Below are 26171 nucleotides of genomic sequence, written 5' to 3'. Positions count from 1 at the left end.
ACTTAAGTTAGATGCTATCCGGTATACAGATCAACAAGATTGAAAGAAGTACGCCATATTATTTTATAACCATAGCATTTATGAATGCACTTGGTCTGGAGTGACCGATTTAAAATCGTTTGAACAATTCAATCCAACCAGTATGGCTAAGAAAATCTCAAACCGTCAAAAACAATGTAAAACATAGCCAACTCGACCCCATGTGTGTGGGGTTGGATTGGTTGGGTTATGACAGAGCAGATGTATTAACATCATACTTAAACAACCATTAACCACTAAAACTATCGTTAATTAATCGTTCATGCTACATGGTGGACAAAGAAAAAACCACACCAACAACAAGAAGAATGATGACGGTTCTTGTAAATAGAAAGTAAAATTAGGGGTGTAATGTGATACACTTGTAAAGAGAACTAATCGGTTGCTATGAAAACTATGAATATCAAAGGGAACACTGACATCAGGTGCATCGAGTTAGATTGAGTTCAAATGAATCTAATCCACTAGCTATGGTTTAAATATTTGACCACTCTCTTAAAAGCCATCACTAACACTATTATGTAATTATCGGGTAAGATTTTAGTCTACCAAAACGACATTATATACAACAATTTACATGGTAAGCGCTTACCGTGGTAAGAGTCGTCGTCCTTACTTACCGGGTAAGACTTTTGGTTATTGTCTCGCTCTTACCGGATAAGATTTTTGGTTCTTACTATATTCATCCGGTGAGATAATGTTACTTGGTAAGCGCTTATCTGGATAAATGATTTTTAACGTAGTTAGTTTTAAGGATCAAACTGGCAACAAATACAAATTACAGGGACAAAAACTGTAATTTTAAAACATGACAATATTCAACAAACCACATGGACTAAAATCGTAATTAACTCTATAAAAATTCAAATCACGAAGAAAGAAAAAGAGATTTGAGCCAGGGTCCGTAAACTAGTGGCCAGAAACGTCGATAAGGTCGGTCCTCACTCCTCAGTGGGAAACAAGAACCCACGAGGTTCCACAATGTCAGGTTTTACATTAGAAAAATGGGGTTTCCATGGTAGCAGGATACACCCCTCCTATTGGGGCTCATAAAACCTTAGAAATGCTCTATACATTTGCTCCTCCACACCCCATCTCCCATTCTTGTTTCCTTACAAACCCCATCAAGATTCTTCATTCAGATCTTCATCATCACCTCCACCTTCGTCTTCGTCCTTCCCACAAGAGAATTCCCGCATCCCATTTCACCACTGCCATCGTTTACACTCTATCTGCCGTAGACAGCCGAGACAACGAGCAACACAACAAGGAAAATCATCGAAATTCCCACCATGATGACGACGATGACGATAGTGCCTTCTTTAATCGATTTTACGAGTCTTCTCCTATCTACTTGAACGACAGACGGGGGAAGAACGATAGAAGACAGATTATCGGAGACGAAATCAAAGAAAGTTTAGATAGAGACAGGGGTGGATTGAGTACTGTCAATTTCGCAAACATGTGGTGGGCAGACATAAAAGCGGCATTAGGGCAGAGGATTAACGTGGAGGGATTGCTTTTTTCAGTTTCGGTGATTACTAGACACAAGAACTGGGTGATGCCTCATGTATCAGTTCCTGATATAAGGTACATTGATTGGGCTGCCTTAAAGAGAAAAGGGTTTGAAGGTGTTGTCTTTGACAAGGACAATACTCTTACTGTTCCTTACTCATTGGCTTTATGGGGGCCTCTTTCAGCGTCTGTAGACTCTTGCAAATCTGTTTTTGGGAACAACATTGCGGTTTTCAGCAACTCTGCTGGTAATCCAATTATTTCAAGCCGATATATGTTTTATTTATGTTCTTTTTGTATTGTGTCTGATGTGTTTACCATATCTTTTTGGGGGATCAGGACTTCAGGAGTATGACCCTGATGGCAGGAAAGCTAGAGCACTTGAGTATGTAATTGGAATTCGAGTAATTAGACATAGTAAGTCACTAAGGTTATGTTCATTTGTAAGAAAATTTACATCTTATTCATATCAGTTGTCATAATTTGATCAATACCACATGCATCCAGCCTTTTGTCACTTCTACAAAATCAACAAGAAAAGCTAAATATTTATACTAAAAACATTATAGCTTTCAAGACGAATACCTATATCATGACCAATAATCTTCTGAAAGAGATTGTACGACATTCTTGGAGAGCCTCACAAACTAATTGATATATGTTTCATCAAATGGAAAATATGAATGGGCAATATATGGGATATTAGTGAAGGTTCTCCAAAGACAGTGCTGATATTCCGGAGGAAATAGGTGCACTGCATATCAGGGCTGTGCCAAAACTGTAGGCACAGGAATAACTGGAGTGAGTGCCTGAGTTGATGCTGATCTGGCAATGACACAGAAAATAGAAGTCTTAACACCCAAATAAGTGTCCACCTTTAAGCGCAACAAAATGCCTTAATGGTAGGGTTTGTAAACAGATCCTTTATGTATTAGATGTTATCATATCAGTTTTCTACAGTTGCTTATATTGGATCAACACAAAGATATTCTTTCCAATTGAATGCAGAAATGAATCAAATTTGGATATAGTATGCATATAAGTATCTCTTACCTAGTAAGCGCTAACCAGGTAAGATTCACCAATTCCCTGAGATAAAGGGAATTGCCTGTCAACAATTCCCTTTGATAGGTAATGGTAATTGATGGAAAATGTTGCAACAAAAGTGGGACCTGACGAACTTTCTGGTCAAAACCTTGATGATACATGCCTAAAGGTTATCAACAGGAAATTGGTTTTATAGACTAGAATCAAAGTAGGTGGCATGGTTGAAGAGGACCTTTACCTCAGAGAATGAGATACATATCTTAAAGAATTGATAAATATATACTCTGGGATTCGTTGATTTTTCTGAAGTAGCATCCTTCGAGTCTGCATATGGTACTTTAGTAAACTAACATCTAAATGTAGAAGCAATCTGGTTTAGAAAAGTGAAGTTTCATTTAGATGGTGTACGGCAAATAAATGGTTATGTTCTTTATATTCTCAATTTGATAATTGTTCTTGGCAATTGGTTGTGTTAGGAAATAGGTTTATTATGTAGTGGGAYCACTAATACAAACTTAGTATTAGGTTACATCGGAGTTTAAGACAGTCTTAGCCTATTAGGATCCCAGAYCCATGTATGTCAATCTCAATAACAGTACAAATATGACCTTTGCTAAAACTTAATCTGTTTGATGACTTAGAAGTTAGATCTTTAGGTTGACTTGGAAAACAGCTGGTTATCAGCTTATCAGCAGACATCATAGTGTAGTAAGAGCCTGCTACATACCTCGGCTGTCTTATCGTCACCTCATACCTTCCAAATTCTATTATGGCCTTTTGTCAGAGTTCATCGTAGGTTTTTTTTTCCTGAAGTATATAATATTTATATACGACAAATGCAACAAATAAACTCACACACTCTCCTCACCTTTGGTGAGATTTGAACCCCTAACCTCTTAGGAGGCCAAAGACTACGATACCGCTAGGCCAAAGGCCCTTTRGTGAATTCACCATAGCTTTTGTAGCTGATGCGAAGGTTACTAGATCTTTTCTGATCTGCTTGGACAATTAGATGGATACGAAGTTCAGAAGTTGTTCGACTGGGTCCCCTAACAACCGGACCACCCAAAAGGGTAGTGGTGACCTCTGTTATGCTTTGTATGARTGTATCAATTCTAACCTGATGTAATGTAACTTTCAYTGTCTCACATTGTTCCAACCTAAAGTGAACTTATTTGGATCTCAATCTGTCCTTCACAATTGTGTGATCTTACCACATGCTTTCTTCTGCACGTTGTTGAGAGCATTTTCTGATCTTCATTAACCATGGTCTTCTGAGCAATGAATCAGATTCAACTTATTTCATYATGCTTATTATGTCAGTGAAATCTTCAAGGCACCTTCAATGAATGGCTGTTAAATCTAATGGAGATTGATGGCTGGAATATGAAAGCACTACCTGAACTCGACCCAGAGAGGGTCATGAGCTGTAACAATCAAATTAGTACTGTGGAGAAGGGAAATCTAGAGTAAGTGTGTAAATATTTGAAGCGTATAAAATGAATTGTGTGGATGAGTAACATGTTTGTGTTAGTTCTGGCTGATAGATCCACAGTTTGGGTAAGACTAGGATCCCTTACCCTGTAGCCATAGTCAATCGGAGTCCTTTTTTAAGAGTTTAAGCAACATTAGGGCTTTTTAGGTCTTATTCGAATATAGATGGCCTTCGACAGGATGTAATTGGGCTTGCTACTTCGGCTAGATTGACAAGGAGTTGGAGCAATTTCAGTCAACTGCTGGTGTCATCAGCTACTTAAAGTATGAGGGGCTAGGATAGGCCTTGTTTGATWTATTCCATATCAGATTGTACYGTCTACTTCTTTGGGTTATTGGCATCATAATCTTTGGGTTCTTATTCACTAGGGTCTGCATGTGTTGATTGATAGAAACATCAACACATAAGACTCCATTCTTAGTTTTTAGGTCTTATGTTTTTTCGATGTATGTGCTACTTATAGCACTTATCATTGTAGTAGTATCTTGTCTTGGTATAATTTATTTTGCGTGGCCTTTGTGCTTTTGTTTGTTTATCCTAGAGGTGAAGAAGCCAGCTGGTTCAGCTGAAGAAATTGAAAGACACTTTGGATGTGATTCGTCAAAACTCATAATGGTACTAAGTAAACATCTTGAAAAGTTACGATATAGCGTGTATTGGATTTGAATAAAACAGTAAAACAATACTGCTTGTTTCAGGTGGGTGATCGTCCGTTTACAGACATCGTGTACGGAAACAGAAATGGCTTTCTTACTATATTAACTGCACCATTGAGTCTTGCAGAGGAGCCTTTCATTGTTAAGCAGGTCTGTTTTCCATTACTTTACTGTCCTCAAAATATTATTTTTATACACTTTCTATATTTTGGTTAATTTATGTAATTTATTAAATATTAAGAATAAAAAAGATATAGAAAGGTATAAAATAAAAATTGGAAATTAGTGAACTTCATGTTTGGTGTCATTAACTCGTTTTAATCGTCTAGACTAAAACCTTAGAATGATATATTTGTTATAAAATATTTATTTTATTACAATTTAATAAATTACATAGAATAATCAAAATATAGAAAAAATATAAACAACTCATTAGGGGTAACTTGGTCATTTTATCAATCATGTCCTGTCTTACCAAACTCTGAACAACTGTCTACCTTGTCCTGTTCTGTCATGTCTTGTCAGGGTACCAGATGCATCCTTAAGTAAGGACCTGTATTATGTGGGTCATTTCTTGCATATGGATTTTGAACATCCTTTTGATATTGTATTGACGTGATTTTATTTCATTAAGAACATAGTTGTCATGGTGAATCATGACTATAGCCAACCGCCAGGATGCCTTGGCAACATGGCTCCCTCTATGATTATTGTTCACCATGTGTTGTTTCATTGTCTATATCTCTTTACGTTGAAATTTATAATATCATTTCAACGCCAAATTAAAATTCTGTTGTGAAAATTGAATACCATTAGACAGGTCCATACTTAAAAAATTAAGTCTTCACATAGATAATACACATCTTATAAGTCAAAATATGAAACATGATTGCATCAGTAACTTTGTGTGTCATGTATAAATTACTACATGTATGCTGAATTGCTTACTGCTATGCTGTTTCTTTTGAATCAGGTTAGAAGATAAATAAACGATTTGATTTTCAAAATCAAACTCAAATTAGTGAATATAATAAAATTAAGTAATGAATAAATAAATAAATACATATTAGTAAAAACTAAATACTATAGTCCGTTGACTTGGTTCTAGTGGCAGGAATTGTGCTAAACAAATAGATCAACAATAATAGTTGATTAATTGTATAATTGGTTTAGCTGATTACTGTTGTAAGCCGGTAAAAAGTAAATGATAATGAAGAAAGAACAAATAGAAAATTTGAAGAAAGTAAAAAAGCTATTCAAGGAGAAAGAAGAAAAGAAGAGCAAGCTGTTTAATGAGAAAGTAGAAGCTGTTCGATGAAAAAAGAAAGAAAATACACAATGAGAGGAGAAAGCTGTCCCATTGAAAATTGCCTCGGTGATGGCAGTTCTGTCACAAATTCCCTATTGATCTAAAGTTGGTCACTGCAGTTAAATGGGCTTCTTCATCCACGTTAAATTCTCGTTTTGGAGGTTAAGTTTGGGCCCATTAAAACACTGTTAGATATCTCTATAGCTGTTGTTTGTGGTGATTCTCCATAGATCGTATTGGGGTTCTTTTGAGTGATCATAGTTTGCTGCATTAAGTTAGGAAACTTCTTTGTGTGAATAGGGTTAAACGTCATAAATCTCATTAAGGGAGGAGCATCCCCATTTATGAAATAGCCCATGAGCCTAGATGGATAAAAAATGGAACCATAATGCTCAAACTAACTATATATAATGCTCGATCCCCAAGAGTACAAGTAGTAACTGTGCTCAAACTAACTCTGCACCTGTTGCTTGTTTGCACACACTCTCACTTGTAGTTTGCTCTCTTGTTTTTTCCTTTGGTTTTTGTCTTGCAAATTCGGGGGTCTTCACGGGAAAAAGCTGCATACATCCTACCCCTGAGACCCTTACCTTTGCATGGTATATACAGGGTTCGTTTGGTTTGGCTTTGTCGGGTGCCCAATTGATGGCCAAGTGACATTCTTGTACTTGGTGGGTTTACCGTTTCTTCCCCATCTTTCACAATTGATCATGTATCATGTGCTTTTTTCTTAACTGAACCGTTCTTAAAGTTGTTGTGTCCCACATGGCTGATGGTAATGGTGAATCAATCTGTTTGCTGTTAATTCATAAAAGTAAACTTTGATATACGAAGTTATGAACACTCACCTCCTTTCCTCTAGGATTCGCATACACCCTGGAAGCTCTTCTTCCTCTCAACCCTTTTACCTTATGAAGCCTAATCCCTGTACCAGAACTCAAAATTAAAAGCTGAGCTAAACAATCAATTTGCACCTCTCCCAAACAGCTGATCCATAGGTCGCCAGTTCGAGTCTCTTTAGGGCCAATTTTCCTGCCCATTATCTTTAGGGCCCCATGGGATTAGTTGAGGCGCACCCAAGCTGATCTGGACACCTGCGGTTACCAAAAAAACTAGCTAATACATTTACTTAAACAATTTGCAGAGATAAAAACAACGATCCTTGTTATACCTACAAGTCTATGAAGATGCTTGTGGTGGTGATATATATGTAAACCACGATAGCCGTTACTCTGTAAATTGTGTACTTAAGCTGAGGACTATAGTTAAAAAAGGAAAACCAATTCCTTCTCTAATAATCATACAAATATGTACAACGAAATGGTTGACCATGGTATGTCGGTATTTTTCCGCAGGACCTCCCTTACAGTATCGTCACCGCAGTAGAGTTTAACCACCAAGTTCGGGCTTGAGTTAAAAACATCTCCGTCTTAACGTTTCTTCTTTTGGTAATTTATACTGCAAGTGTATGGTTGTGTAGAAAGGCCAGAAGCTTGTCTGCTAATGCCACATGCCCTTGTTTTTTTAAATCATATCAAAAGATGCTATCCCTCCTTTGTATCTTCTTCTAAAACTTGCCCCTCCAGCACCCGAAATGACCCAAAAATCATAAATGAAGCTGTAGGTGTGAACACTATGTGTTAGAGGCTGGTTCGCAGTTGCTGAATGATTTGGTGCAGAATGATTAAGAGGCTCTCATGATATAGTGCAAAATGAAATATAATTGTTTGGTAATTGTTTACGATGAAATTAGGGCGCTGAATGGTTAAGAGAGGCCTAGGATACAAAATCATTCAGATGGTATTAGAATCATTAAGAAACAGACCTTTTTTTTTTTTTCTGCCAAACAAGATTCATCTCTTAACGATTCAAAGACTGTCTCTTAATGGAACTAGTAAGAGGTAAACAAACAACCCTTTAGTCTACATTTTACACGAAATTTACATTTAATGAAGCTGTAGGTGTGAACAGCATCTCTACCCGTTGGGGTAGAAAGAAATGTCTGTCTACATTTTACTTACCTACTTCCTAGAGCCTATTCCGTGTGAGATTTACTGGGTTGGCTTGGTTTTGAAGCTTTATCATCTTTTCAAATTGTAATGAGATCATATGAGGCTTATTAATCATTCGGAATTCATTTCATATGCCTTGGATTGGTAATTCTTTTGTCTATAGCTGCAAAATTGACGTGCCCGATTGTTTATAGGTGCGAAAAATCGAATTGGCTCTTGTAAATCGGTGGTTGAAGAAGGGATTAAAGCCGGCTAACGAGAGACTCCTTTCCGATGCTTCGGATTGCGTGAAAGAGTTACCACCTGTTTAAGGAATTAATGTAGTAGAAAACGATATCGTTTTTATGTGGCACAAATCGCCCATGATTTCTTTTTGTTAACGTTATTATTTGGTAAATGAAACAATATGCTTTGCTTGTGTAATTCTTGCAATGCACCAACCTCGCTGATGATTGGAATCATCTGGTTCATTCTGTAATGATGTCCATCTCCTTGACCACCGGACTAAATCCACATAAACCAACCGTATTTGGTTGATTTCAACTAGGCTGACTGGCCAATTCGTAGCGGACTCGAAACCTCGACACGGTGGGAATAACACAATTTTATTGTAGTAATTGTTGGAAAATAAATCAAATAAAAACCGTAAATATGTTATAAAGTTGCAAACTAATTTTCATGTTTAAGTGGAATATTCCTTATAGTGTTAGTTTATATACATAAACATTTAGAATTGTTTTGTGTGTGAAAAAAAATATGAAAATGCATTTTGTATATGATATACAAGCACAAATACACATAAAAAACAAACACGTGAAATAATATGAACTATAACTTAAAGTCAAACTTATTGAATGGTTTAAAAATTAATTTTCACGTGTTTGAACCATATTAACGGTTTTCACTCTACAAATAAATATAAATAGTTTGGTAACAAAAATGATGTGCTGAGTGCAGGGGTGGACCCACACTAGTGGTACGGTGGCACAGGCATCACTCCGTTTTTCTGTCGTGGTTAGAAAAATTAAGGTAGTGAAGTGTGTGATCGTATCATTTTGTTGTGTGCAACTCGATATATTTTGAAAGTTGAAACTACAGGAATAATACAAATTTTCTTTGTAGAGTTGGTTTGCATGACTTTTCTCATCTTAGGTGTCCATTCAATTCACATCTTGTTTGTATCATTTTCTTAGTTTTTAGCATTAATTTTAGATTTATCATTTTTCTGAATATCTTTTTATGATAAAAAGACTTGAACACTGTAAATATTAAAAAAAAAAAATTAACCAACTGACAACATTTTTAAAAATTAAAATGAAAATACAATTAACTATTAAGGTGGGAAATTAAATTAGAGTAAGCTACAAATTTGATCCCCATTGTTTGTCAAAAATAACACTTTTTTCCCTGTAGTTTTAAAATTACAACATGACCGTTATGGTTTGTAAAAAACGTTCGAGTTTGATCACTTTCTTCTAATGAACATTAAAAAATTATGTTAAATGAGAAGCATTTTCATTCTTGTATCCATTTTTTTTGTCTTTTTATCCAATCAAAAACCATCATCAAAATCATAAAATCAATTTTGACTAGGTAAAAAGCAAAAAAATGATAAAATGACGAAAATGTATATATTTTCACGGAATGTTTTAACGGCCATTAGAATAAGAGATCAAATTCGAATGTTTTTACAAACCACGATAGTCATTTTTTAATTTCAAAACTACAAGGACGGAAAGTGTTATTATCAAAAAATCACAGGGACCAAATTTGTAGTTTAGTCTAAAAATTATTTTGGAAAAATTGTTGTTGGATGAGCATCAGGTTACCATTTATAGTAGTTATCTATTGAGATGGATTCCATTGCATGTTACTTTCTATCCTCCCTTCTTTAATTATTAGTCCATATGTTTAGAAATGGTTATATTTTTGGTAATCAATACTATTTAAAGAAAATGCATCATACCACACACTTTTCTCCATGAAGGAAAGTTGTACTCAAATGAATCATCTATATAGGTGGAGTTTTGAAAAGTAAGATAAACTTGGAATCATGTGAGACCAGCTTATTTTTGTGAAACGCGTGAGACCATTTTTTTACACTTGAAACTTCACAGCAAAATGCTGTGAAGGTAACCTTCGCAGTATTTTTGTTGTGAAAGTTCGTTTTTTTACCTTCACAATGTTTTGCTGTGAAGTTTCAAGTGTAAAAAAATGGTTTCATGGATCTCACAAAAACATATTGGTTTCTCGTGAACCCAATCTAGGTAAGATATATGTAGACTTGACTTATGTCCTAAAACTAAAAACAGAGTGTTTTTGTGAAGACTCCAAATAAGGCAAAAGTATGACAAAAAAGAGAAACGATAAAGAAGTAAAAAGCTGGTTAAAGACACTTGATTTATGGAAAATTCATATTTTAGATTACGTATTCATCTTCATGGGAACTTTAGTCCCTCCTCGGTGACGAGGGTACCATGGACCTCTAGTTTTTTCCGTGTTACATTTTTTTTAACAAGCTCTCGTTTTTTCTTTGTGGGCACTATGGACCTCTTTGTATTTTTGAAAAATCAACCGAACGTGTCTTTATGATCACATTTTTCACTAGTACCTCCCTGTGTGGCCAGACCGGATTTAGACTTGAGGTTATATGACCCCATAAAGTTGCAAAAACCTCGTATTTTCATATTTATAAAATTTAATATTTTGACCTCATAAATTTTTTAACAAGTTGAGTTCCTGAATAAATTAACGAACTGGTTCCCTATGTTTGTATTAAAAACCCAGCTTGTTAAAAAAATACAGGCACAAGAACCCAATTCGTTAAAAAATGCATTAAAAAACCAGCTCAATAAAGAGCAACTTTTCAAAATAGAGATGAAATCCATTCAAAACGCATCATAAGTGCCTTTTTTTTTGCTGGGTTTCCTGAAGCTTCACGTGAACCTTGCAATTTGGTCTGATTAGTTCTTTCACCAAATTAGTAATTTGATTCGTATTCTCCAACTCTTTGGCTTCTTCATTAAAATAGAAATGGCTCCTAGATAAATTTTCAAGAGCTCAGCGTGTATCATTATCTCACATACTACACACACACACACACCATGTAAGCATTATAATCTTCATCGTTTTCTCTCAATGGCTCTCCTCGTAGCAGATATTTTCGTACCTTATCGACCCATCATAACATTAACAATGATGGTCATATTGTTTACAAAGCATTCTTTCAGTTTGCTTTCACTTGAAGCTGAATTTGTCTCCATTCTACCGATGATGAATGTTGGTCTGTTTGGAGTGATAATAATATGGTGTTGTTAAGAAACATGGAGATTATATCTCATCAAAGGTTTAAGTGAAGGTGGCTTTGGGAAGGTTTATAAAGGTTGGCTCGAAGACAAGTCCAATTCAAAACATTGATATAATTACCGTCAAGAAATTGAATTATGAGAGCATGGAACGATTGGAAGAATGGAAGGTAAGCCGTCTACTCTAACTTGTGCTTCATCATCATGAACTATATTTTTGATCTCTAACAATCCCCAATTTCCTGATTCATTCGAGCATGCTGTAGTGGATACTTCTAGAGAAAGATTGAAAGCCTTCCTAGAAAATCCACTAGAAATATGATTCGGGAAATGGTTGTCATGAATGGTGGCTTTTTCAAAGACCTTTTCATTTGTGGTCTTGGAATTTTACTTGAAATATGATCTGAAAAACGTAACTGCGAAAGACAGCAACTTGGCAAGGGTGCCTTCGTCGTTAGGTTCTTGAATTTCAAAACATTGGAAAAACTAGTCATTGTAGCTTAGCAAGCTATGATGACTAATTTGCCTAATGTTGTTGTGAAATTCATAGACCTTAACGATCAAGGCATTCTTGTTAAGTTGTTGGCCTTCACAATTACGTTTTTCAAATCATATTTCAGGTAAAATTCCAAGAACACAAATGAAAAGGTCCCTGAAAAGACACCGTTCATAACACACGTTGCTCGAATCATATTCCTAAGGATCTTTTAGCAAGTCTTTCATCTATCTTTAGAAGTATCTACTTCAGCGTGTTCGAACGAATCTAGAAATTCACGATTATTAGAGCCTTGAAATATAACTCATGTTGACGAAACACAAGTTAGACCAGAAGGCTTATACATCATTCTTCAAGTCCTTGCATGCTCTCAGAATTCAATATCTTTGACAGTAATTACATCATGTTTGAATTCGACTTATCTTTTAGCCAACCTTTATAAACCTTCCCAAAACCACCTTCATCAAAAACTTCGATGATATATAATCTCCATACTTCTCAAGAACACCATATTACCCACTCCAAACAAACCATCATTCGTCATCGGTAAAGTGGGGACAAACTCAACCTCATGCCAAAGCAAAGCGGAAGAATGTTCCGTAAATAACCTGACCATCACTATTATGGTGGGTCGATAAGGTATGAAACTATAGTTTTTTCAGCACAATTAACGTATCATTGGGAATTTTTCCTGATTGTTCTTCAAACCCTGGAATTAATCAGGTGCGCATAAATAAGTTGGCCGTTAACCAAACCAAAAAAAATACAATTATACTTGAAAGATTCGCATGTCGTGAACAAGAAAATCGATGACTGATGATGGTGTTGTGGGTGCAAATCTTATTCTATGAATGTATTTACTTGGTTGCTTATAAATTACATCACTTTGATTTTATTTTATCATGGTTTACTTTTTTTTTATTAACCTGGATATCCAACCCGCTATGCAAGCCGACTAATCCCAAGACGACCACCTACTTTTGCTGGTAGCCCGGAGTCATGCAAATAAGATAGATTGGCTTAATTTCACTTATGTAATAGCTTTATGCTTTAGTTACTGATATATATGGGATTGACTTGATTTGTATTGTGCTTGTTTAGGGATAATATGGATTTTAAGTAGTTTTATGACAACAACTCCACTAGAATGAGAAGAAAAATCATGGTCACTGCTTGTTTAACATTTTGCAGTCCCTAAACATGGATGCTATCACAGGAGTATAGAATACATAAGCCTAATGTAAAATGAAATAGAGGATTCTGTTCGTGAGTCGCTTGTGATATTCGAACGTACCTGATGCTTTCCCGAATCTTGCAGATTGTTAAACTTACGGCTTCCAAACAATCGTCAACCATAACCTTGATGAGATTTGCTGCACATGTTACTCCGAATAATTGATCATTACATAAAAGAAACCGATAACAGTTCTCTAATTTTACAGACCAGGTTGTCGTGCATTTGGTAACTAGCACAGATCATTGAAAACAACTTCCGACCAATATCCCATTCCATCAATCTCGAGATGATAACTTCAGAAACCATAGCTTCTGTTTGAAAAGGATCAATTTGTATAGAACTCAAATCATCTTCTTCAAAGCCCAAGTTTCAGCAAAAGAATGTGCAGTCAAACACAAGTATTTAGCATCTCCTTTTGAGTACGTAGGAAACCCAAATCATCTAATACCCAATCACCTTGTAGATTGGAAGGGAGGTTTAGGGTTTGGGGAACGAATTTAAGTAAGGAATAACATACCTGTGATCTCATTGAGACGAGAAAGAAAAGACAAAAGAAACCGATTGCATCTACATAGGGGTAACCTTGGAAAGTAGCTTGCTCTGAATGATACGCTTTCAAACTATACGCGGAGCGATTAAGAGGATCTTGGAATGATTCAGGGGCTTTCAGAAAATTGCCAAACAATACAAATGGCTTTGAGCGATTAAGAGATTGCTTCGAGTGGCATCATTCAGAGCATTACAAACAGGCCTTAAGCCTTGTATGGATAAAGATGTCTATATTGATAAAGCATAACAGATAAGTTGTTGTTCGTTTGTTGTGCTGAATAAGCAATCTAAATATCAAAAATGATCATTTTATCCCCAGTCTAGCAATCGTAAACCATAGCTAGAAATCGAAAACACACCTGATCAGGACATGAAAAAACCAAAAAACCATGTAGAAATTGTAAACGACAGCTAGAAATCGTTAAAATACAGAGAAAAATCGAAAAATATAGGGAAAACCCATGGGAAGAAAAAACCACAAAATTCCAAAATCACCATTTCAATCTTCTTCAGAATACTTCTCCACTTATCAATCCTCAATCTCTTGGAATCCTTCCATCTCATCAAAACCATTTCCAGAATTAAACGCAGGAAGAAATCGGTATCACAGCAAGAAATCGGATCACAACTAATAGGGTTCGAAAACCACAGGAAGAAATCGGTATTACAGGAAGAAGCTGAACTGATGCTGAACTTGGTGGAGAAATGGGTATCATAGGGTGAACTGATGTTGAACTTGGAAGAGTGTCGAAACTGAAATTTCTTTATCCAAGGGTAGTTGGGGAATTAGTGGGAAATTAAATGGCTAAGTGTAAAGGAGTAAGAATTTTCAGCTGAGCGATTAAGTCATCAGCTGACTGAATAAACCACAACCAAACGGCTACTTATGGCTGAGCGAATAAGCCATATAGGCTATACAGCCCATTAAGCCACAACCAAACAGCCCCTTAAACAAAAGAAGAGCTATGCAATTATATTATGAAATAGACTATCGAAAAAGAGAAAAACATAATAGAAAGTGATCAATCTGAATAATGGAAGTATATGCCAAAATTTTACCATCAACAAATTTGTTCACCCTGTTCTCATATGATATTAGAGCCAATATGTCCCCGCCTGGCCTCCATTGGAGGAGGCGTGGTTGACTCCCACATCGGTTTCTCCCCAATGTATGTTGAAACCCCCTTCTCTCCTCAGGGGCTTTTTTAGAGAGTAATCTTATGGAGTTCCACATATTTGAAAATCATGCACACAATGATGCGATAGGATAGAAATTCACACTTCTCTTATAATTTCTTTCAAAGAACTATCAAGTGTAAATATAGGTCATGCACCCTGCTAAGAATAACACAACATTTATTCATATAACATACTAAAGACTAACCCCACAATCATCAAATTTACATAACTCCCTACAAACAGCTATGAATAGCAAGAACACTTGGAGCTTTGCAGTTTGCAGTCTATACAACACTCCTCAAGATTTTATTATAATCATCTGAAATGAGATTCAAACCAATCGAATATTTGATCAGACTGCAAGCTAGTCATTTCATGATATGCAAATGCAAGATTCAGTTCTTCGTGAATATATTTGACTAAAAGCTTATCAGGTAATTGTATCTTCTTCTCATTCATGGCTGCCTTCCAAGGTATCACCCGCCCATCGTTTACCAAGTAACCTTCTTCATTAACAAATTCCCTCTCCTTAAACAGATTAAACAACTCTACAGAAATCTTCAAATCAAGACCTGGGATTCTATCTGCAAGAAAATTTGGCGATAATGGCAACTCCATGCACTCAACTGCAGCAACATCTATCCCTTCACTCCTCAAAACTTCAAGATTTACATCAATTGCCTTCTTTCTAAGTTTATCTTTTGGCATGTGGACAAAAATCGTAGGTGGGTAGTTTTTTGTATCGTCAATCCGATCAAAAACACCTTCGGCAATCATAAGCGCAATACTACTAAATTTCATCTTACTTGCAAGCATTGAAACAAAATAACCACCCGATGAAGCCCCTAAAGCTACAAGAGGCAGTTTTTCAAGATTTTCTTTCTCAACCCACCATTTAATAATTCCTTCCACAACCAATGTTTCCTTTCCTAATGACCAGCATTTGCCTCTACTTGAAACTGTAATAACAGCAAACTTTCTAGCAAGAGCTTTAAGAACAATAAGTCTTTCCTCAGGCAAACCAATACAATGGGCACAATTTGGAGATTTATCCCAGAAATTAGCAGCCCTACCGCTACACCCATGAGCCAAAAAGAGGACAGATTTTGGAGAATTGGGTATTTGCCAGATTATATCAGTCCCATTCAAGAAATCAACTGTTGGGTTAAACTGAACCATGGATTCATCTAAATTATTCTTTATTTGATTTACTACCGTGAATTGAGAAGTGGGTTTCTTTCTATCGATTCCAAGAATCACGATTACAAACATTAGAGCAATAATAGTAATCAGTAAGGGCAACTGAATGGTCCGCAATTTAGTCAATGGCTTTTGCCATTTGTTAACACCCTTGTTATACATACCTGTAATTGAGTGGTGGTATCAATATATTAAACTAAAACCCTTATAAAAACAGTAATCGTGGTCAGATTTGGATTAATGGCTGTAGCAATTGAACATATCGAAGCATATACGTACCTGTGTATTTAAGGAATGAGGTTTTCGCGAAGCGAAAGGGGGCGTTGAATCACCGTTTCACTTCGATTTGTGCAGCACGAGCTGCCGATGGTAACTTCCAAGGGTGGCGAAGGGAAACGGGTCGGATTAATTTATCATCGAAGACAACTTTGTTTTAAGAGTAATTTACATGATTGATCCTTATGATTATACAAAATCACACTGTCGGTCCCTAAAAATTAAAATAATTATAAAAAACGTGTCTATGGTTTACATTTTCATACGTCTTTAGTCCTTCCATCTTAATACCGTTAAAAAGATCTGTTAAATAAGTTAACTTTAAAGGTATTTTAATATTTTTATATTTTGTTGGTTTTCGGTTAAACTACAGGGACCAAGAATGTGATCTCACCCTAACCCTACCTCTTTCTCTCTCATCTATTTTATTATCATATACACACAAACAATTACATATATATATACATACATCATATATATATATTCACATATACAACATATCTACCCATATATGCAGACAACACAAAAAAGTAAACAGAAAAATAAAGAAAATGATAGAAAGACTTTGGTTAGAGGGATCAAATCCATAAAAAAAAAATTATATATGTGGAGGGTTTTTTAATAAATAAAGATAAAGGACCAAATCCATAAAAATTGACATATTTTAGGGACCAAATCTATAATTTACTCTAAAATGAATGAATTTAAAATTAATTTTAAATTAAAAAAAATTATGACTAGTCACGTCAGCTAATAATATTGAATTGAATGTCATATTAGCACCGGTTACCGGTTAATGCTTAAACCAGTTATCCATGTATTTAAATGCTTGGAATTTCACATCTTATGTACGAAAACAAAGGTTTTAAAAATACGTTACCCAAAATAAAAATCAATGTAAAATATGTTACCTTTTCATACTGTTTGTCTTTTAGAAATTTCTCTAAATTTGGAGATTTTTACAATCTCTTTTGTTTTCTCTATTTTAGCATACAAATATAACATAATTGTTGGAACAAAAAAATTGTTAAAATCCCTTCTTTTCTCTATTTTAACGTAACTGTTAAAGATATTTTTAAACACAGTAAACTTATGTCACATGTTTTTTAGATTAATTATAAAATATATCAAAATAAAACGTAATAAATATTGTTTTAAGTTTTATAAAATATAATAATAAATTTGGAAAATAGTATTATCAATTTCTTTTTTTAAGGTTAAAAAGGAAAATTTATTTAATAAGGATATAAAGCTTTGGGAAAGAATGCTTTTATTCGAGTTAAATGTCGATGATGTAGAAATTAATTTTTATTCCTCAAAAATAAAAGCACTCAACCGTAATCGATTAAAAAAAAAAGCTAAATTTATAGTATTAAAGCGGTCAACAATAAAACAAAAAGACTTCAGAGAGGTTTTAATATTGAAGAGGGGTGTGGTATCTTGTTAATGCTTCAGTAAATAATACTGAGTTGGATACCACATCACTCGCTATATCAGCATGGTAACTGATTAATGCTTCAAACGGTTACCCGAATACTTAAAATATTTAAAACCTTACATTTTAGATACTAAAATGGAAGTTTTGAAAGTACGTTTCTTAAAATAGGAATCACGTTAAAGTACGTTACTTTTTCATGCAATTTGCCCTTATCTTTATATCAAAATAGGAAAATTTGAAATTTTATTGCACTGATTGGAAAAAAAAAATCATCGTTACACTGATAGATTTGAAATATACTTGTCACGTATTGATGTATTTTTCCTTTTTAAATATAAAAATTTTAACTGAAAATGCCGTCGTTTCAAGTTCTAACGAACTAGTTTGGATTCAATCCTAAACTGGACCAAGAATCGATTTTAAAAAAAAATAATAATTTAACATCAATTACAATATATTCCTGTCCATTTCGGTTAGTCTATCCAAACCAGCTTTTGTCGGTCTTGATTGTTTCCATCACTTTGGTCTATGCTTTATTGGTCTATAAGAAGTACAAGTAATTATCAGATATATTTTTTGTCAAATTCATAAAACGTCGATTCTAAAACATTATTTATTTATATAACACGATTTGTAGCATCATATGATTGAAACAAGTCCCACCATACATACGTATAAAACATTTAAAGTCTCCGTAAAATCAATTGAGCACCAAACTGAGGTTGAAGCGTGATGACAACATGTGGCGCATGTGAGTATGACGGGGAGATCTCAAAACAGAAACGTTGTAGAATCATAACGAGGGCCATTTTTGCTTCTAGCATAGCAAAATTTTGTCCGATACATATACGTGGGCCACCACCAAACGGGAGGTAACATGCTTGTCCTTTCGTCACCTTTAACACACCTTCGGAAAATCTCTCAGGATTGAACTCCTTCGCGTCGTCACCCCATATATCACGATCATGATGTAAGAGGATTATATTCATTTGAAGAAACGTACCGGCCGGTAACATTATGTTTCCTAATTTGGTTTCTTTATGCACTACTCGTCCTAAGTAGGGTCCTGGCGGAAATAGCCGAAGAACTTCGTTGAAAATCATGTTAACCTGCCACAAACAACAGATAGTAATAAACATCGTTCACTATGATCTAATAACCAGATATTATCGTAAAATACGGAAGAAGAAGAAAAACCCACGACTTTCAGATCACTTAATCTCTCAAAATTTGGTTTTTTATCCCCGAAGACTTGTAAAACTTCATCTCTAGCACGTGCTTGCCAATCCGTGTACTGACCCAATAAGACCATGGTCCAAACTAACAAATCTCTCGTAGTTTCTTGTCCTGTAAAATAGAAAAGCTTGCACTCTTCAATAATTTCATCGATGCTTAACCCAGAGGTTTTATTCGTGCCCTTTTTAGTTTCTTTGTAATTGGAATTTAAAAGAATTCCCAAAAGGTCGTCGTGATTGCTTTCCCCTGCTTTCATTGCAACAACCCGTCTATCGATAATACTCCTTATCGAAGCTTTCACCTTTTGGTCTATCTCTTTCATCCTCTTGTTGCGTTTTGTTGGCAAAAACCTAAAAAAACGTTATTCAATATGACTAGAAAAACAAGATTATGCCCATTGCTTGAAAACGTACTTACATTGATCCTGGAATGTAAGTCGATCTTGCAGACTTCATAATCAACCCTATCATTTCGTGTTGAAGTTCAAAAATCTTTTTCCCTTCTTCGGAACTACTACCGAACGCTGTACATGAAATCACGTCACTGGACATCGTTTGCAGATAGGGCCACACATCGACTTCACATGAACTTTCTTCGATTAGCAAACTTTCCCATTTCTTTATCATCTCATTGCAACTCACGTAAAACATGGGTACCATATGCTACAAAAGAAAGCATATAATAATTCGAAAGTGTAAAATTAAGCCTTCGTATTGTAACGAAAATATAATAGCGTAGAAGCGAAAACCTTAAGCTTTTCGATATGAAACGCAGGATTGATGATTTTTCTGTGTTTGACCCATTGATCAGCTTCGACATCTACTAACCCTTTCGTTAGCATCTTTATTAACGGATTTCCGCCTCTCAACCTTCGAAATTGGTAATGATTAGCCAAGACCTCTCTTATCATGGTAGGTTCGGTTATATGCACCATAGGTCTTCGCCCCATCCATGTAAAGCAAATCTTACCTATACGATTAAACAAAAAACTATAATTTCGGAATCAGTTCTTGTAATTTGCCTTATGTTTTATTTGTATTTAAAAGCTGTAATAATCAATTTTACAATGTTTGGCAAATCTGATTATGATTTTCTAAAACCACAACAATAAGATATCAAAGAAGCACCAATTTGAAAGTTAAAAAAACGTAACAATATTTAATCTCCAATCATTCAATTACGTTGAATATCGTACACTAATAGTTGTTTTAAAAACAGATATTTCACATTCTCTTAAATTATATGTTGATTTGATAAAGTTATGAATAATCGACAACTTGAAACTTATAAACAAGGTGTGTAAGAGTGGCAAAGACGTAGGATGGATACTTGATCAGATCTACTTAAATAATACTGACAAAATATATTCATGGACTTAAATATTACCGTCATTTAATAGCCTAAATATCCTATCTTTATATACACACACATAATCATATAAGAATGAGAGTTAATATGAGAAGAAATATGATCATTTGATCATTTTTAATCTTATTCTCACCTTATGAATTACATTACTGATGATCTTCAAATAAGATTGATTCAAGAGTGAAGATCTTTTTTTACCCTTCTCATCATAATTTCCATTTTAACTGGGACCCAACTCTCTCTCTCTCTCTCTATATATATATATATATAGATAGAGAGAGAGAAAGAGAAAATGAAAGTTTTAACAAGAAAAGTAAGAAAATATCTCAACATATGGATCGATCATAATTGAAAATAAACACTAGATGAATACTAATGAGATACATCAGATCAATTTTCATCTAAAATGCAATTCTTACACTTCTCACATTGACTCATATTCTCACACAATCCTTCGTTATACACACACACACATATATATATATGGAAGTTTTCTTAGGAATCTACGACCTGATTACGAAACTGTCAACAACATGTCACATGTCCTCTTCAAAATGAATATTCATCATGAATAAGACATTCATGATAAATATGGAAGTGTTATTTATCATGAATCACACAATCATACTGAATGTTACAACATTTATAATGAATAACACATTCATATTATGATAAATATATCACATGTTGTGACGTAGCCGATTTTCGTATTTCTAATCAACTTTATATTTCTAAGGGAACATGCCCCCTATATATTAGGTGTGTATCGGGGAGATAAAAGAGAATGTAATGTTTAAAATTCTATTGTAAACCGAAATGAAAAATTAGTGATTTATTTTTCAAAATTGATGTTTGAATGAAATATTAATCACAGAGACTACTTGTAAATGTTCTGTTAATTTAAAGACCAGTAAAGAAAACTCCAAAAAATGTATCAATATTATTGTCTAAGTTAAAGATTACTAGAAGGTATTCGCACAATGCAGCAAGATACATCTTGATTTTAATGTTTCGTTTTATTTATTTTTGTATCAGTCAATGTCATAATACGATTTTATGTGGTTTTGAGAAAGTGATAATGTTTTTAATTTTGAATAATATATAAATATGAAGACATCATAAAAATTGAAAAAAAACTATTTATTTTTTCTTTGTTTTTTTTTCCGTATATTTCTGTAATTCATTTTTTTAAATTTTTGATTTAATAATATAAATATTTTATAAAGATAATAATTAAGTATTTTATTAGAACTCGATAATTATCCTAATTATATTTTAGATTTTTATATTTAAAATAAAATGTTTAGCTCTATTTAATTATGTTTATTTGCAGTTAGTTACACGAATTCAAATATAAAGCTTTAGTAGGTTGTACTTATGCACAATTTACTTGTAATCTTGAATTTTAAGTAATATACATCAATATACAGAACTTCATACATAAAAAATGATTTTTAAGAGTTTTTGTCAAATGCTTTATAATATAGTATAAATAAAGTTATTGTTTTTTTATATATAATTTGTTCAATTCATAGTTGTACTATAATTGTAATATTTTAGATTTTTTTAAAAAAGATGCAAATTATTTTAGTTTTTTTTTTCAATGATAAAAAAATTATTTTTCATAAAAATAATGATTAAATATTATATAAAAATTAAATAATTATCGTATATTTTAAAAATGTTTATTAGTTATTTTTTTGTAGAATTAATTATATGTATGGACTAGTTATTTGACACTTTTATACAATACTAATATACAGTCAAGCATAAAATGATCTCTCGAGCCATGATCACTATTAGAGTTGCACATGTTAGACTAATAGGTTATAGTTCTAACACTCTGGTAGGGATAGTGATTTGCTCCGATTCGGTGGGAAATACGGTTCATCCGACCCTAACAGGGACGGTGATTCCCTCCTAAAACGGGTTCTGGTGTCGGGGATCGTCAGTAGAATCAAATTAAAGGATATTATTTATAGGGTTTGACTGGGGATTGATAGGGGTTTGACTGGGGATTGATAGAGGTTTGACCGAGGACGAGATGATAATCTCCATACCCGTCGGGGACCGAGGACGGGGGATGTTACTTCAAACCGAGGCCGGGGACGGGGATTACAAACCCGCCCCATCCTTTCCCCTTTGCCATGCTTACACTCTAGAGTCTTGACACTTTTGATAATCTATACTCGTCTCGCATTCTTACCCGTCTAGCCCATCTCAACACTATAGGACTATATTTGTTCCTCTAGCATTTGTTGGAGAGGTTAGACTTGGATTATGTTTCGCAAACTAGCTGATGAATTAAATACGTTTGGTAAAAACTAGTTGAGAAATGTAAAATGACAAAAAATGACACGTTCAAAAACTAATAACCAAATACAAATTTTAGAAAACATTTATATTGAATAATGATTTTAAATAACCGTTATATATAAAACAAAAACAAAGTTTATCGTTCTTATATATGTTACTTAATTAATAATTTGTCAAAAAATAATAATTAAATTAAATATTTTATTAAATTTTATTATTATTTTTTACTATTTATGAAACAAAAGAAATGTGTAACTTTTAACATCCACGTAATTGACAAAATCATTTTCAAAATTGTTATTTTTGTTTTTCAACAACTAAATATATAGAATAATAATTATATAAAATAATTGATAAAATTAATAATAATTCTAAATTATCAATAATTAATAGTGGTGAATATTTTACAATTAAAGTTAATTAATAATTTAAAATTAATATTAGTTAATAATTAAAATTAACTAATAAATTGAAATTAATATTAGTTACTAATTAAAATTAATTTATATAACAATTAATATTAATCAGGAGTATAATCAGAAAAAGTGGCAAAAAAAAACTCTTCATAAGCTACTCTCAACTATCTTTTAAATAAGCTAACTTATGAGTCAGCTTATGTTCATCCAAACATGTACTCAAAAGTTACCTTATAAACTAGATTATGTTTGCCAAACAATGTCTTGGACAATTTATCGTATAGGGTTGAGTTCCGGTGCGAAAGAGAGTTAAATGTGGGAAACGTAAGAAATAATCTTCACACTTGGATGCACATTAATACGAGATGCACGAGATCAATCCTCGTATCAAGGGCGGTTAATGTGTGGGTTTAAGATGAAAGGTGATCAAGAGTTCAGATCTCTTCCTATACCTTAACTTTTCTTCTCATACGATTATTCGTCTTCTCATTTATATATACATACACACACACACACACACACACACATATATATATATATATATATATATATATGCGTGTGTGTGTGCGCGCGCGCACATGGAGAGGTTCCTTTGGGAAGTGGTAAATATTTAAATAATAAATAAGTGATCTTAGCCCTTCATCTGGTCAACATTTTGCGGCTTTGATCGTGAAGCAATAGAAAATTCCTCGTATGGGTATGCGGAAGATAGAGAGGTAGTTTCGTGATTTTTACAAATAGACGACAAACGATTTCATATATGAACTCATGTGATACAAATATAAACTATATATAAGACGTGAACCCGTTAATTAGTTCACATGTGAACTATTTAACTGATTCATATATGAACCTGTAGATTCATATATGAATAAATTAATTAGTTAATATGTAAATCGGTTAATTAATTCATATGTGAATCACAAGGGCTTATATGTGAATCAGTTAAAATAGTTCATATGTGAATTACATGAGTTCACATATGAACATCAGAACATATAGTTCATATGTGAATCACATAGGTTCATATATGAACATGTTTGCCGTGTATTCGTAAAAGTTACGAAATTATCTCTCTATTATTGGAATACCCGTAATTTTTGACCAGTCAAATCCCAATTTTGACCGTATGAAAGGCTAGGATAACTCTTTTACTTCCCAAATGGTTTCACTTCTCAAAATAACCTTTGACTTTATATATACAAAGTTGATATCCTATAAGACCAACATGTTTTCGTGAGGCCCGTAAGACCACATTTTGCACTTGAAACTTCACAGTAAAACACTATGAATGTAACCTTCACATTATTTTTTTGTGAAGGTTCAAAAAAAAATTACATTCACAATATTTTGCCGTAAAGTTTCAAGTGTAAGAATATGGTCTCACGAAAATAGGTTGGTCTCACATAAACCCAACCATATATATATATATATATATATATATATATATATATATATCGGTTGGATTTCAGTGAGATGAGAAATGGTGAGAAGCTTAAGAAGAGATCTCAAGTCTTATCTAACCCAATGAAGTGCACCGAGATGAACCGAATCAATTTCCTTCTCACCCTAACTTCTCTTCTTACACAATCATTCCATTCGCCTATATATACACACACATATATACCTCCTTTTTTTTCATGTGAATGACTCTTTTGAAGAATAATTGAAATCGAGTTCCACAAATTCTGACAAGTACGTACCGTAAGTAGCGATGGACTTATGAACGAAGGGCAAAACTCGAGGTACGATATCATCTTTGAGAGCGATGGGTTTAGATCTCGCTTGGATGGCCATTTGAGCCATCTCTTTCAGGTCTCCATACATGAATGTGTATGAACTGCCATTGAGCCCTTGAGCTCTTAGCAATTTCTCCATCTTCTTTGGTCGGAACCACATCAGATTCAAAAATCTCCACACCACTATCACCGCGACTACAACTCCCGCATAATGCCCTGCGTTGACCTCCATTTCAGGGAGCAGGCCGGCAACCATGAATCTAGTTATGATACCGAGAACAACGACAACACTATATTGATGAAAAATTTATACTTCATTCCCTTGTGGTTAGATTTAATTACAATTATGGTCCTTGTACTTTCGATTGTCTTTTTTTATCATCCCTAAAGTAAAGGCTAAAAGTACATATACTATTTTTTTTTCATCATGCTGCAAAAACGGTTGGTTTGACGTGCTTCAACATAATATTTGAGAAGTAAATAAGTGATCTTAGTCATTCATTTGGTTAACATTTGCGACTTTGACCGTGAAACAATAGAAAATTCCTCGTATGGGTATGCGTAAGATAGAGAGGTAGTTTTGTAACTTTTACAAATAGGTGACAAACGGTTTCATATGTGAACTCATGTGATACACATGAACTATATATACATATGTGAACTTTTACAGGTTCATATATGTGTACTTGTAAAAATTATGAAATTACCTCTTTATTATTGGAAACCGTTTTATTACGAAATCACATATTAACTCAAAGATAGCATAGGTGCACGATCCATGCTTTTCTTTACCAATGATATAGGGACGGACCTAATTTTTTTTTAAAACGGTGGCACCATTTGACTATAAGAAAAAACTATAGGGAAAAAATTTCAAGTGGTGACACCCTTTGACTATAAGAAATAAATATACATAATTTTTTTTCAAATGGTTGCATCATTTTTAACTAAGAAAATGATACTAACAAGATTCGAACTTGGGTCTGGGTGGAATAAAAGCTTTGCAAACCAACTCTACCAAATAAAACTTGTTCTCATTGTAGTTTCAAAATACATATGGTGACATACAACATATTAATACGGTTGCATTTTTCACGAGCTTAATTTTTTTTACCCTTTGACGGAGGAATAATACGGTGGCACATGCTAGCATATGCACCACTATAGGTCTGTCCATGCAATGATATATGATTTTGATACGTTGGTTTAATGCAGTTTTAACATATATATATATATATATATATATATATATATATATATATATATAGAGCCATTGATATGAAACAACAACAAGAACAAATGAGTTACAAGCGTTGGATGTAGCAACGGGACAACAACAACAT

The 26171-nt window shown here is 33.9% G+C and overlaps 3 protein-coding genes across 3 annotated transcripts; 1 reads left to right on the top strand and 2 right to left on the bottom strand.

The window, feature by feature from the left end:
- Nucleotides 1-1043: 1043 nt before the first annotated feature.
- LOC112525217 lies at nucleotides 1044-8496 on the top strand. The gene is made up of 5 exons (XM_025135243.1): nucleotides 1044-1802; nucleotides 1894-1971; nucleotides 4638-4711; nucleotides 4795-4902; nucleotides 8268-8496. The coding sequence occupies exons 1-5, from the start codon at nucleotides 1055-1057 to the stop codon at nucleotides 8382-8384; spliced, it is 1125 nt and encodes a 374-aa protein (XP_024991011.1). The 5' UTR covers nucleotides 1044-1054; the 3' UTR covers nucleotides 8385-8496.
- Nucleotides 8497-15001: 6505 nt separating this feature from the next.
- On the bottom strand, nucleotides 15002-16423 carry LOC112524183. Its single transcript, XM_025133901.1, has 2 exons — nucleotides 16319-16423; nucleotides 15002-16203 (listed from the first exon to the last, which is right to left on the bottom strand). Exon 2 carries the CDS (start codon nucleotides 16199-16201, stop codon nucleotides 15155-15157), a length of 1047 nt encoding a protein of 348 aa, XP_024989669.1. The 5' UTR covers nucleotides 16202-16203; nucleotides 16319-16423; the 3' UTR covers nucleotides 15002-15154.
- Nucleotides 16424-18385: 1962 nt separating this feature from the next.
- Nucleotides 18386-25030, bottom strand: LOC112524465 (cytochrome P450 CYP72A219-like). The gene is made up of 5 exons (XM_025134287.1): nucleotides 24793-25030; nucleotides 19738-19958; nucleotides 19407-19651; nucleotides 18955-19339; nucleotides 18386-18862 (listed from the first exon to the last, which is right to left on the bottom strand). Exons 1-5 carry the CDS (start codon nucleotides 24986-24988, stop codon nucleotides 18437-18439), a joined length of 1473 nt encoding a protein of 490 aa, XP_024990055.1. The 5' UTR covers nucleotides 24989-25030; the 3' UTR covers nucleotides 18386-18436.
- Nucleotides 25031-26171: the final 1141 nt, after the last annotated feature.

Source organism: Cynara cardunculus, assembly GCF_001531365.2.
Source record: "Cynara cardunculus var. scolymus isolate 2C chromosome LG 13, CcrdV1, whole genome shotgun sequence".
Classification (NCBI taxonomy): domain Eukaryota; kingdom Viridiplantae; phylum Streptophyta; class Magnoliopsida; order Asterales; family Asteraceae; genus Cynara; species Cynara cardunculus.
The sequence above is the reverse complement of the archived record's forward strand: the minus strand, read 5'-3'. Positions and strand labels throughout refer to the sequence as shown.